At 42.5% G+C, this 14,652-nt stretch overlaps 1 protein-coding gene across 4 annotated transcripts in view; it reads left to right on the forward strand.

Annotated features, from left to right (window-relative positions):
• Window positions 1-14,652, forward strand: part of NNT (nicotinamide nucleotide transhydrogenase) — a 73,103-nt gene that overhangs the window by 37,427 nt on the left and 21,024 nt on the right. For all 4 annotated transcript variants that reach the window (XM_081940070.1, XM_081940069.1, XM_081940067.1 and 1 more), the window contains exons 12-17: window positions 5,887-5,997; window positions 6,689-6,834; window positions 9,041-9,236; window positions 9,585-9,818; window positions 11,943-12,103; window positions 14,352-14,531. In XM_081940070.1, the coding sequence (XP_081796196.1) occupies window positions 5,887-5,997; window positions 6,689-6,834; window positions 9,041-9,236; window positions 9,585-9,818; window positions 11,943-12,103; window positions 14,352-14,531 (1,028 nt within the window). The remainder of the gene's footprint in view (window positions 1-5,886; window positions 5,998-6,688; window positions 6,835-9,040; window positions 9,237-9,584; window positions 9,819-11,942; window positions 12,104-14,351; window positions 14,532-14,652) is intronic.

Here is a 14,652-nt window from a genome sequence, read left to right on the forward strand (position 1 = left end):
TGAATCTGAGTTATGTGTTAGTTACAATTGTCTGTTTGAGGGTACAGTTGCTTACAGTTCATACTTTCTGCTAGAGAATGTATTCCAAACGATGCCCCTAATCTAGACCTACTGTACTTTGCCTTATCTATGATTTGCTCTTGTAGTCACCCAACAATAAACAAAACCTATCAATTCAGATCCTAAATAAGTTTAGAAATACCGTGTTTCCCCCCAAATACGACATGTCCTGAAACTAAGGCCTTGCCACATTAATATATAAGCCCACCCTGAAAATAAGCCCCCTTGACAACCCCCCCCCCCTCTGGCCAGGCAGAGCACCGCTCACTGACCTAGCTGAATCCCGGAGGTGCCAAGACGCAGGAGCCGGGGGGAAAGGCGCTCATGTTGCTTGGCGCCTTCAGGATACTGCTAGGTTGGGAAGTGGCATTCTGCCTGGCCAGAGGACGGAGTTGCTAGGTGGCTGCTCTCTTGCGAGCGGGCTCCCGAAGAGCCGGGCACAGCCTCAGGGGCAAAGCAGCCATGAGGTGACTACTCTCACAAGCAGCCACCCAGCAAACCTCCTCTCCAGCCGGGCAGAGCGCCATTCACTGACCTAGGGGGTATCCCTAAGGCGCCAAGGCACATGGTGCTCTGCCTGCCCCCCAGCTCCCGCGGCTTGGCACATTAGGGATACCCCCTAGGTCAGTGCATGGAGCTCTGCCCGGCTGGAGAAGAGTTGCGCAAGGGCCTGTTCCGCCCCCAGCAAGCATGCCTCCCAGCTCTCCCTGCAGGGCCAGGGTGCCGCTACGGCGGCGCTCCGAGCATAACTTCTTCTCTGGCTTCCAAACTCTAAAACCCGGCTGCCAAGTCTTCCAGCAGCGGCCGCTCTAGAATGCACTCTATGGTTGTGGGCTGGCTGCCGGAAGACTCTCTGTCCAGAAGACTCTCTCTCCGGCAACCCCAAAACAATAAGCCCTCTCCCTATAATAAGCCCAAGACCATATTTCGTGGGGACAAAAGAAAATAAGACCCTGTCTTATTTTGGGGGAAACATGGTACTGCAGAACTTTCAATTCTTATCTCCTAGAAGCCTAAGTCTCCCAGAGTTAATTTTTGCACTGTTTATGGCACTTGCGAAGCAGACTAAGTAGGCTAAAATCTTTGTACCAATCCTTAATTTGGTCCAAAGGATGGATTGCCATATTTACTAATAAGCTTCTAACTCTGCATTCCACCCATGGTTACTCCTCAGGTATATTTAATGTTACAGGACTATGCCACATTCCAACTACTCATTGGCCAAGATGTTGCCAAAACATCATGGCGATCTTTGAATCATCAACTCTTTGAGTAGGCCAGGCATGGAAATGGACTTCGAGTTCTAGTTCATATCTGACTTAGATATGAAAGCTGGCTGGGTGACTTGGGGCCAGTCACTCTCAGCTCAACCCATTGATGTGTGGAAAATAGGCGGAGAAAGAAATTGTAGATATGTTTGCTGAATTATCTATATACTGTATTTTTCGGAGTATAAGACGCCCCAGAGTATAAGATGCGGAGGAGTATAAGACGCGTCAGAGTATAAGACGCACCAAGATTTTGAAGAGGTAAATGAAAAAAAAGGTTTTGCACTCTGCAGACCTCCCAAAAACGGCCTGGTTTTTTGTCAAAAAAAGGACCTGCATAGCTTTAAGGAGGCTTGCAGAGGGGGAGGGGGGCAAAATTGAGCAAAAAGCGGCTCATTTTTCGCTCATTTCTGCCCTCCCCAGCCCCCAGGAGCACTCTGCAAGCCTCCTAAAGGCTATGCACGGGCATTTTGGTGAAAGGGGTGGGGTTTCGGGTGGCAGAAAATGAATCAGTGTATAAGACGCACCCAGATTTTCAGCCTCTTTTCTGAGGGAAAATACTCCGAAAAATACGGTATATATAAAAATAAAGACAGAATAAGAAATGGCTAAGATTCAACAGAATCTTGAAAAACTGACAATATTTCCCCTTCTCTCCCTCCTAAAAGCCGAGCAGTTTTAAGTTCTTTCTCATTTTGTTTGACTTTCCTGTACTGAGTTCATCTTTTGCTAATAGCCTCTGCATATTCTCTCTGCTTTGCTCTATAGCAATACAGCATAGATTTCATAATACAATAATACAATACAATACCATACAATAGCAGAGTTGGAAGGGACCTTGGAGGTCTTCTAGTCCAACCCCCTGCCTAGGCAGGAAACCCTATACCATTTCAGACAAATGGCTATCCAGCATCTTCTTAAAGACTTCCAGTGTTGGGGCATTCACAACTTCTGGAGGCAAGCTGTTCCACTGATTAATTGTTCTAACTGTCAGGAAATTTCTCCTCAGTTCTATAAGAAGGAATAAGAAGGTATGCATTGGGTAGATGTTTGTAGGCAACACATTTCTTAATATGATAACCTTTTGTTGACTAGCTGCGGGCATATGATGTTCTTAAAACAAAGGTTTGGTAGAGAAACGTCTGTTGCATGTTGCTAATCCATGAAAAGATCTGAAAGTACAAAATCAAGCCTTTAAGACTATGTATAGCAAAGGCCTTTGAACTATGGTGCTGGAGAAGACTCCTGTGAGTCCCTTGGACTGCAAGATAATCAAACAGGTCACTCCTAGAGGAGATCAACCCTGGCTGCTCTTTAGAAGGCCAGATCCTGAAGATGAAACTCAAATACTTTGGCCACCAAATGAGAAGGAAGGACTCACTGGAGAAGAGCCTAATGCTGGGAAAGATTGAGGGCAAAAGAAGAAGGGAACGACAGAGAATGAGGTGGCTGGATGGAGTCACCGAAGCAGTAGGCGTGAGTTTAAATGGACTCCGGAGGATGGTAGAGGACGGGAAGGCCTGGAGGAACCTTGTCTATGGGGTCGTGATGAGTCAGACAACTTCACAACGAACAACAACAACAATAGCAAATAACTACAGGTGGTCCTTGATCTATGACCAGAATTGGCATCAGTATTCCTGTTGCCAGCCAATGAGGTTGTTAAGTGAGTCTTGTCTGATTTTACAACCTTTTGGCGAGAGGAAGGTTTATTTAGTGAATCACTGCAGTTGTTAAGTGAATTATGCAAATTCGTTAAGCAAATACGGCTTCCCCCATTGGCTTTGCTTGCCATTTGGGAACATTGCAGATGATGATCCGATGACCCCAGGATGCTGCAAGCATCATAAGACCTGGTTCTGCCAGTGGGCCTGGGGAACGCAGAGCGGGATGGAGCCCATTAAATAGCTTATGTGATGTGTTGTCTCTGGGGCAGGGGGTTATTTTATTCAATGATTTTATTAATTTATTATATGATTCTCTTATTAGTTTTATTGGTTTTTATATCAGGTTTTTATATTCTTGTAAGCCGCCTTGTGTCGCCATGTGTGAGTAGGCGGCACTATAAATTATCCTAAACAAAAAAAAATACTGGTTGTCAAGGGAGATGCTGTGACAGATGAAGGAAGGTTCTACATTTAGGCAACAAAAATGGAATGCACAGGTACAGTATAGGTGGTACCTTGCTCAGCAGTAGTAACTGTGAAAGGGATCTTGGAGTCCTAGTGGACAACCATTTAAATATGAGCCAGCAGTGTGCAGCAGCTGCCAAAAAAGCCAACACAGTTCTAGGCTGCATCAACAGAGGGATAGAATCAAGATCACGTGAAGTGTTAATACCACTTTATAAGGCCTTGGTAAGGGCACACTTGGAATACTGCATTCAGTTTTGGTCGCCACGATGTAGAAAAGATGTAGAGAAAGAGTGCAGAGAAGAGCAACAAAGATGATTAGGGGACTGGAGGCTAAAACATATGAAGAACGGTTGCAGGAACTGGGTATGTCTAGCTTAAGAGAAAGAAGGACTAGGGGAGACAGGATAGCAGTGTTCCAATATCTCAGGGGTTGCCATAAAGAAGAGGGAGTCAAACTATTCTCCAAGGCACCTGAGGGTAGAACAAGAAGCAATGGGTGGAAACTAATCAAGGAGAGAAGCAACTTAGAACTGAGGAGAAATTTCCTGACAGTGAGAACAATTAATCAGTGGAACAGCTGGCCTCCAGAAGTTGTGAATGCCCCAACACTGGAAGTCTTTAAGAAGATGTTGGATAGCTATTTGCCTGAAACGGTAAAGGGCTTCCTGCCTAGGCAGGGGGTTGGAGTAGAAGACCTCCAAGGTCCCTTCCAACTCTACTATTGTATTGTATTGTATTGTATTGTAAATGAATGATTGTAAGTTGATGTCTACCTGAATACAGATAATCCTTGACTTACAACAATTCATTTAGTGACCATTTGAAGTTACGACAGCCCTGGAAAAAAAAGACTTATGACCATTTTTTCATATTGATCACCGTTGCAATATCTCCATGGTCATGTGATTTACATTTGGAGGCTTGACAACTGACTCACATTTATGACGGTTGCAGCGTCCTGGAGTCATGTGATCCCCTTTTTTGACCTGACAAACAAAGTCAATGGGGAAACCGGACTCACTTAACAACCGTGGTACTAATTTAAGAACTGCAGCAATTCACTTAAACAAATCTGGCAAGAAGAGTTGTAAAATGAGACAAAGCTCACCCAACACATTTCTCACTTAACAACATACATTTTGGGCTCAATTGTAGTCATAATTTGAGGACTACCTGAGTACCAAAGAATTGCACACAGTGAAATAATTTTGATCTAGCCATTCTTTGTTCAATTGCATTGTATTTTATATCGTCTTTATAAGGGATACAATTAAAGGGAGGTTAAGGCTAAAGTTAGTAATGCCTCGGGGAGGGTTCTTTTGATCAGTCGGGACCAGTAGTGGGTTCCGGATCCCGTTCCAGCGGCCTTGGCATCACCCACATGTATGCACATGGCGCGTGCATGCGTTGTAGCTGGAAACGATGCTTCCGCAAGCTTCTGCGACGCTCCAGCTGCTCAGCGGAGCGTTGTGCAGGTGCTGTATGCGCCATGCACGTGCACGGAAGTGCCAACAGCTTTAAAACACAGGAGCGCTGGCGGGTGGTCCCTCTGGAGCACTGTATCGGAATGGTACCCGGTACTCCGGGCAGGCTCCGGTATGCCCGTACCGGGGCGTACCACCTGCAACCCACCACTGCCGTAGACCCACAAAGCTCCCTTCAAAAGTACAAGAGCTACTTTTATAACAGGAATGGAAAGCGAAGGAAAGCAAAAAATTTCTGGACAAAAATGCATATTTTGTTACAAAAAAATGTTAAGACAGCATATAGATTTTAAGTCAGAACTATTTTGGTTAGCTATAGTACCAGAAAAATGTGATAAAGGGAATGTATATTTGATGTTGCATGTTTTAACAGCAGCAAGAATTGTATTTTCACAACACTGGAAAAGCAAGGAAACACCTACGGAAGAAGATTATAATTTAAAAAATATTGAACTATGCAGAAATGGACAGATTAACACTGAAGATGAAAGAAAAAGAAGACACAGAATATTTTTGAACTCGGAACTTGCTTTATTAATGGTTGGATAAAAGGGATAGAAATTAGGAAATTAATAAGTATTATTAATTTATTGTTTATTAATTAATTATTAATTAATAAATGAATTGAACCAGTGCTGTTCACTAAGCACTGATTGTATGTAAAGGGAAAACAAACTTTATATACATATATACATACATACATACGGAATGGAAAGCAAAGGAGAGTTCAACAGAGAGAAGGACTGAGGAAATGAAAGAACATACTTTGGCATCAGTACCGTGAGGAGTCCACCTATGTAATTAAAGACTTAAAATGCATTTTGTGGAGGATATGTTGGTACTAATTAGTCATGATAATCAGAATTACATCTTGCAAACAGAAGCACTTCTCTTTTGCTACAAGGATTTCAGTGCTGTTGATGTTTTCTTTTTGAACAGGACTGACTGCTGTTGGCGGATTAGCGCTGATGGGAGGGGAATACCTACCTGGAACTCTGCCTCAGGGCCTTGCTGTCCTTGCTGCTTTTATTTCCTCTGTCAACATTGCAGGTACCAAACAGTTCCTAGCTTTCCTATCTTCCTATCTTCAGGAAACCCGTGCCTTCAAAAGTGGTGCTGAATAGAATAGCTCAAAAGGTGCAATTTTCTTGAGTGCTAGGAGAGCTTGAGAGATTCTAGCCCAAAAAGTGTGTTTGAAGCTTTTGGGCAATAGCCACAAAATACATCACATGTTGTAAATGGAATGTCTTCCATTCTAGATCTGACCTGGCTTCTTTGCATGTTTTTTGGTACAATTTATAGCCAGTGCTTCAAGATTTTCCAATAATCTTCAGCTTAAAGGTTTCTTGAGCTACTCCATTGTTTTCATGTACATGTCAAATGTTCCAATAATAATAATTGCTCTGAATTATTCCTTGCTTTTCTTGCCTGCATCAAAATGTTGCATAGCCAGATAATAGTCCTTCATAGGGAGACTGACAATTTCCTATTTGGAAATTGGACAATTTCAAGGTTGACTCAGCCTTCCATCCTTCCGAGGTGGGTAAAATGAGGACCTAAATTGTTTGGGGCAATATGCTGACTCTGTAAACCGCTTAAAGAGGACTGTAAAAGCACTATGAAGTGGTATATAAGGTCTAAGTGCTATTTAATTGAATTTAAATTAGCCCATGTTTTAAAGCACCTCTTACTTTTCAGAACCTAATTATTATTATTTATTTATTTTTTGTGTGTGAAATAGGTGGTTTCCTGGTCACTCAGAGAATGCTGGATATGTTCAAGCGGCCTACTGACCCTCCTGAATTCAACTATTTATATTTGTTGCCTGCTGGTTTGTTCATAGGAGGATATGGGACAGCACTGCAAAGCGGTTATAACATTGAACAGGTACGAAAGTTGCTCAGGCATCCATAGAATCCATTTTTTATACACGCCTACAGTCCTGTGAACAGATTATTAAAAGACCATCTGATGTTGATTTGCTAAGATGTAGTCAATCTTATCCTTGTCTGATGTCTTTCTATGCTTGCTAAGATGAAAAGGGAGCCCAGCACATGTAGGATATCGTTTATAGTACCTCATATATAAGCACTGATCGTACTTGACTTACAACCATTTGTTTAGTAAACATTCAAAGTTACACTGGTGCTGAAACAAGCGACTTACAACCTGTCCTCACACTTGTGACCACTGCAGCACCTCCAAAATCACATTATAAAAATTCAGTCATTTGGCAACTAGCATGTATTTATGATGGTCGCAATGTCCTGTGCAGCCGCATGTTTGCTATTTGCAAACTTTCCGGACAGTTTTACTAGCAATCAGTGGGGAAATCCAGAATAGCTTAATGACCATGTGATTTACTTCATGTCTATAACAAAAAGCTTGCAAAATCACACAATCAAAGTAATGATCACCTTGCTTAGTGACAGAAGTCCTGGTTCCAATTGTGGTTGTAAGTTGAGAACTGTATCCTTGCAAATGGATTGTAGACTGATAATAATTTGTGTTTCTTGTTTTGATGTGTGTTTTAAGTTAATTGTTTAAGTAAAACACTAAATAGGCCAGCTATAGTTTCCTTTACTGAGATGAAATTGGAACCGGCAGTGCCCAATATAATACTTACATAATTAGCAGTTGTGCCACAGTGATATAGGTAGCGAAATGTATAACTCCTTGGTATAATCTTGGTAGGAAGAAAGAAGAAAGCTATTTAAGAATATCTTTACTTTCAAAAACTTCATTTTCTATGTTAATACAATCCTTTAGTGACAGTTGACAGAATTGGAAGTTGGTAGCCTCAAAAGTCCTTACCATATTTTTTCGGAGTATAAGAGGCACCTTTTTCCCTCAAAAAAGAGGCTGAAAAGAGGCTGAAAATCTGGGTGCGTCTTATATCTGAATACAGCATTTTTTGCCTCCTGAAAGCCCACCCTCTTCACCAAAATGGCCGTGTAGAGCCTGTAGAAGGCTTTCAGAGAGCTGCTGGTGGCTGGGGAGGGCAGAAATGAGTGAAAAACCGGCTGTTTTTTGCTCAATTTCGCCCCCCCAGCCCCCAGAAGCACTCTATAAGCCTCCTAAAGGCTATGCATGCATTTCTTTTTGACAAAAGACGGGCCCGTTTTTGCGAACAATGGACTGTTTTTTGCTCGTTTTTTGGGGGGGGGGCACCCCCCAGGAGCACTCTACAAACTCCTAAAGGCTATTCATGCCTTTTTTTTGGAAAAAACGGGCCAATTTTTGTGAAAAATGGGGCCGTTTTTGTGAAAAATGGGCCATTTTTGGGAGTTTTGCAGAGTGTAAAAAGTTTTTTTTTAATTTGCTTCTTCAAAACCATGGTGTGTCTTATACTCTGGTGCATCTTATACTCTGAAAAATATGGTATACTCTTTGTAGCAATTTCAGAAGTCTGTTGTTACTACTCTTGAATATAAGAAGCCATCTTCAGAAAAGGCTTTCAGGTTAAAAGGAAGTCTTGGTTACCTTTAACCGTGGTTTGTGTGTTTTTTCAGATAGGGATTTGGCTTCAAGGTGAAGTTGTACAGAAGAAAGTACACATGTCTTAGAATATTTCTTTGTCCCCAAATCAAATTAGCCCCAGCATTATCCTAATGACAAATTCCATTGAGTAGAACACATTCTTTTTCAGTTGCATTGGATGACAAAGCTTGATCTAGCACAGGCAAAAAACTGTATTGATATTTAAAAAAAAGCTGTGATCACTAATGAGCATGTTTCTTTTCCTTTGCAGCCAATCGTTATGTAAAATGTATTATGTTGAGAATTAATTTGATTGTCCAGAGGTCTTCTGTATAAATTTTATAATCAGCTCTGCCTTTTCTTGGCGCTGATAATATTGGAACAATTTTGAACAAGCAGAACGGACTTCCTTCGGGCATTAGTCCACTCCATTGCAAACTGGCAGATTTGCTTAAAATTTGGGCAGAAATATATTTGAAGAGAAAGCAGCATGCGCAGCATCTGCTGTGAGGATTTTGAAACCCAACTAAGCAGTGCTTTGTACCCCAGTCAAATCTACAATTTTAAGTCCTTTCTAAAAAAAATATGTCTATATTATTTTCATCTTTTAAAGATGATGTACCTGGGTTCAGGATTGTGCTGTGTTGGTGCCCTGGCTGGCCTTTCTACCCAAGGAACAGCTCGACTTGGCAATGCTTTGGGTATGATAGGTGTTGCTGGAGGTTTGGCAGCTACCCTGGGAAGTCTAAAACCATCAGTTGAGCTTCTGGCCCAGATGTCGGGTGCGATGGCCCTTGGTGGCACCATAGGTAAGTGCAAAGCAAAAGGATTTGCATTATTTGGAAGAGTTACCTAATTCAGTCGTGGCGTTTGCAGTTAGGTCATGGGAAAGGAGGTCCCCTTGAAAAAGTTATAGGACTGTTAGAATGTGATAGAAACCTGCAACTTAGCTTTTTGTGTTTAGACCCTCAGATTCCTCAGAATATATTTCTGATTAAATATAATTAAAGGACAAAACACCAATCACAGAGATTAAAAGTCATGCTGAGGTTGAAGCAGCATTTATTCCTGTGATCTGAATTATTGATCTGAATTATGGAGCAGTGTTATCCCCTTTCACAGTTAACATGCAGCTGTTTTTTTTCTTCTTCCTGCAGGTCTGACAATTGCTAAACGTATCCAGATTTCAGATTTACCTCAGCTAGTGGCTGCTTTCCATAGCTTGGTTGGCTTGGCTGCTGTTCTCACTTGTGTCGCAGAGTACATGATTGAATTTCCCCATTTTGCAACTGATCCAGCTGCAAGCCTCACAATGATTGTGGCCTATCTTGGCACATACATAGGAGGTGTAACCTTCAGTGGCTCTCTTGTTGCTTATGGAAAACTACAGGGTAAATTCCCCTTTCTCTTCCACACTGTGCTCTTTTTTTAGAAGAGTGTGTGCGTGGCACATTGTAGCATACTAATTGCAACGGGATCCGGAACTCACCACTCCTCCCCAGGCTCTGGAGGCTTTCCTCAAGCCTCGGGAAGGGGGGGGGCGAAAACAGCTTCCCCAAACTCCAGACACCGCCTGGAAGCTGGAAACGAACTTCTGATAAGCCCATTTATCGCCTTCCCCAAGCCTCCACACGTGCCCTGCACTTACCTGCATGCACAATAGGAACTCCTGGGAGGGGTGGGGTGGGTGGGGCCAGCCAGGAGTGGGATTTGGGGATTCTCCAAACTGCACAGAATCTTAGCTAGAGGTTCTCCTGAACCTCTGCGAACCCCCAGCAACCAACCCCGGAATTGATCCATATATGGGCTTATGGATTCCATTGTTCCTTCACATGCATCAAAATGTGCTGCATATGGAAAACTAACATGTCAGAGAGAACCATGTTCTGCTTAACAATTGACAAGATGGACCTAGATGGTGTAGGGCCCAGGTGTACTTACTTACACACTGAGGATTATGTTGATCACCTGAGAAACAGCTGCAAAGTATAATTGAACAGAAATACTTGGGAAAGTTTTTTTCTCATGTATTTGGGAGAGCTGCAAAATACAAAGTATTAATGCAGGCAATATTTATGGCGGCCTAAGTCCTAGCGTTTGTTTTAATTAAAATATGGGATTTTAGATTTCCTTAGGAGGGCAGTCCTCTGAACCTGTAAATTATTTCCAGTCTCATGTCTCTGCCTACAATACTGAATAGCACTACCGTGTTTCCCCAAAAATATGCCATGTCCTGATAATAAGGAATGCCATATTTTTCTAGTGGGCAAAGATATAAGCCCTCCCCTGCAAATAAGCCCCTTGGACAACCCCCCATCTCCGGCCAGGCAGAGTGCCGCTTACCAACCTAGCGGTGTCCCGAAGGTGCCAAGCCACGGGAACCGGGGGGGGGGGAGGCAAAAGTGATTGCGTTGCTTGGTGCCTTTGAGATACCGATAGGTTGGTGAGCAGCGCTGTGCCCAGCTGAAGTGGGGGGTTGCCGGGTGGCTGCTCTCTTGCGAGCGGGCTCCCAAAGAGCCGGGCACAGCCTCATGGGCAAATGGTTGTGTTGCGCTGTCGCAGCAGCACAACACAACAGCCATGAAGCGATCATGCTCACAAGCAGCCACCTGGCAAACCCCCTTTCCAGCCGGGCACAGCACCATTCACTGACTTAGGGGTATCGCCAAGCCGCATGAGCACCTGTTTGCTGCCGCCCGGCTCCCGTGGCTTGGCGCCTTTGAAATGCCAGTGAATGGCGCTCTGCATGGCTGGAGAGGGGGGGTTGCACGAACGGCTGTTCTGCTCCCGCGCCTCCCAACCCCACGACGCCCTGGCCCAGCTCTCCCTGCAGAGCCAGGGCACCTCCGCTGCCACCACCACCACCATCCCAGCATAGCTTTTTTGGCGGCTTCCAAACCGAGTCTTCTGGCAGTGGCCGCTCTGGGCGTACGCTCTATGGTTGTACGTTCTGTCGACAGCTGGCCCAGGAGCATACCTTGAGCTCCTGGAAGGATATAAATCTATTAAGTAAATAAAGGTTTGTCATACGTTCAGGTATTTTTGTGTTGAGTTTATGTTTACCGACAAAGAAATAAAGTTGGTAAACGTAAATGCAACCCAAAAATAGTTTGTTGCGAAAGCGACTGCCTGAGAAGGCTCCTGGATTGGGGCTGAAAGACGAAAATGGAAGCAGTATGCTCCGTCCCACAATTGGATAAACCAGGATGCCCTGATAGACTGGTCTCATCAGAAAAACATTTCAGGTGTTTTGATTGACTCTCTTGGCAGCTTTGCATTCTGTTTCATAAGGCCATTATCACTGAAATAATGGTGTGATAAATAGTAGAAAAACAATGTTTAGCCAAGTATCTGGTCCATGTGGACAACCTATAGTAATTGTTAAGTATAGGATGTAGTTTTGTTAATATGACAGAGGAAAAAAAGAGATCCGATATTGGGTTGTGGGATTCATCCTGATCTTTTTTTGTTGTGTCTGATTAGTTCCAGAACTTAAATTGTTTTCACATTCATAGGTATCCTGAATTCTGCCCCACTCCTCTTACCAGGACGACACTTACTGAATGCTAGTTTGTTAACATTAAGCATAGGTGGAATGGTTCCGTACATGATGGATCCAAGTTACACAACAGGGTTGACTTGCTTAGGATCTGTATCTGCTCTGTCTGCCGTAATGGTAAGTGTGAATCTATAATAAATTATGAATAGATATTCCAAATTTTCACCACGTGTGGTAAATAACCTGATCAGTCCTTTCTTCTGAGCACAGAGAATTCTAAAGAGCTTTTAATTTGGTATGAATTCTTAAGCCTATCAAGAAACATAGAACCGGTCTGATGATTGCAAGTGGTGTTAAGAACCTCTTCACGTCTCCGAACTGTTGATGCAATTTTTCAATGGGGGAAAAACAGAGACTTTAAGAGCAGGAGTGTCTGATCGTAGCCACGAGGGCTGCAATGTGGCTTTCAGGACGCTTTGGGTGGAGAAATAAATAACAACAAAGATCATATATGTAGTGGAGGCATTTTTGAAGTCTTTTGGGTCAATACACATTTTTAATGAGGATATAAATTCAGAAATCTTTTCCGAGAAAGATAGCAAAAATGCTCAATAGTATGGGAAACAAAGCTATGGAAAAGGAAGCTTGCGTAACAGAACTAAATAGAGATAGAGAAAGAATATGAGAGTCATCTTTAAAGAATTGTTTTTTTTTTAAAAAAGGCCAGATTTAGAATTCATGGGATGGATAAATTTTCAGTCACTGATTAAGAAAAACTTGTTCCTGATAAGAGCAAAACAACAGTGGAAACAATGATTTAAACAATTTAAAAACATGACAATCCAAAACTTTATATTAAAGCTGGGGATTTATTGGGGATGTTCCAGTTCCAATTTCCACCTGCAAATTCACATACAAAAATTCTCTTTAACTTGACCTTATGATTTAAGCGGCTTTCTCTAGCCTTGTTTGATCAGAATTCCCAGGAATCCTGGCTAGATATCTAGGAATTCCAGGAATTACAATCCAACATATCTGGAGATTTCTTTTTGAGGTTAAGTCTTGTTTCAAGGATATGCAGAGTTTTTGAAATTACTGTATTTTTTAGAGTATAAGACGCACCAAGATTTAGAAGAGGCAAATTAAAAAAATGTTTTGGTACTCTGCAGACCTCCCAAAAATGGCCCATTTTTTGTGAAAACGGGGCTGTTTCCCCCCCCCCAAAAGGGCATGAATTTAGGAGGCTTGTAGAGTGTTCCTGGGGGCTGGAGGGGGGGGAAGTGAGCAAAAAAGGCCAGATTTTCACTCATTTCTGCCCTCCCCAGCCCCCAGGAGCACTCTGGAAACCTCCTAAAGGCAAGGCATGGCCATTTTGACGAAGGGGCCGGGTTTTGGGTGGCAAAAAATCCTGTATTCAGTGTATAAGATGCACCTAGATTTTCAGTCCCTTTTTTGAGGGGAAAAAGGTGCGTCTTATACTCTGAAAAATACGGTAAATAAGTTCTTTATAAAGAAAGAAGATATCTGAGTAATCGTTTGTGGAATTCTTTTAGGCTGTCCTCATAGACATATTAAAAACTCAATTATGAATTCAATTAGTTCTTGATTCATGACCATTTGTTTAGTGCCAAATTTACAGGAGCACTGATAACAGTGACTTACAAGCAATCCTCACACATAATGACCATTGTAGCATCCCTGTGGTCATGTGATTGTAATTCAGGCACTTGACAATCATTGTGCATTTAGGATGGTTGCAGTATCCCACACTTCGCGACTTTCTCAACTGGCTTCCAACAAGCAAAGACAATGGGAAAACTGACAGGGAAGGTCACAAGTTGCAGTCATACAATGTTTTGCTTAATGACTGCACTGCTTTATGATGGTTTTTCTGGTCCTTACTGAGGTCGTAAGTCAAGAAATCTCTGAAAAAATACATTCAGAGATATACTACATTACTTTAAAACTTCCAAGTTGCAAACTTTTTTCCGTTTTCAACAAATTTGTCCATATGTCTAACCTAGAAGTCCCCAGAACTCAGTAGAAAATAGAAAGGGTTTCTGGCACCCCACTTATGTAAGCAGTATGCTGGGACCTAATCCTTTCCTGTCTTCTCCAGACTTCACTGTCTTCAGATCCCCTTGCATACTGTAAAGTAATAATTTTACTGTGCAAGTTATTTTATACTTCATGGACTTACAGTCTCTTGGAATGCCACCTGTTCATAAGTAGAGCATTGTCTGTGTAATCATCTAAATTTTGTTTTATTTTGATGCTATGTTTGGTATGTCTAAAAGATTCTACGGGTTTTGTTTTAAAGTAAGAGAGAACGTCTGCAACCTCTGGATTCTAGTTACAAATGTTTTGAGTTGGTGATACTGCCCGCATTAATATTTCAATTTTGACTTTCCCCCACTTTCCACAGGGAGTTACTTTGACAGCCGCCATTGGGGGGGCCGACATGCCTGTTGTTATTACTGTCTTGAACAGCTATTCTGGCTGGGCTCTCTGTGCTGAAGGATTCCTGCTTAACAACAATTTATTAACCATTGTGGGTGCCCTGATTGGTTTTTCTGGGGGCATCCTGTCTCACATCATGTGTGTGGTAAGGAGATTTTGGAGATGTCCATTCCAACACTATCTGTTTCATTACATTTTATCTGCCTGTGGGAAAAGCTTTTTATTGTATATTTTGTTCTCTTTCTGGGCATTTTCAGCCAGTTCCT

The sequence above is a fragment of the Natrix helvetica genome, assembly GCF_964273705.1.
Source record: "Natrix helvetica genome assembly, chromosome: 2".
NCBI classification, from domain to species: Eukaryota; Metazoa; Chordata; class Lepidosauria; order Squamata; family Natricidae; genus Natrix; species Natrix helvetica.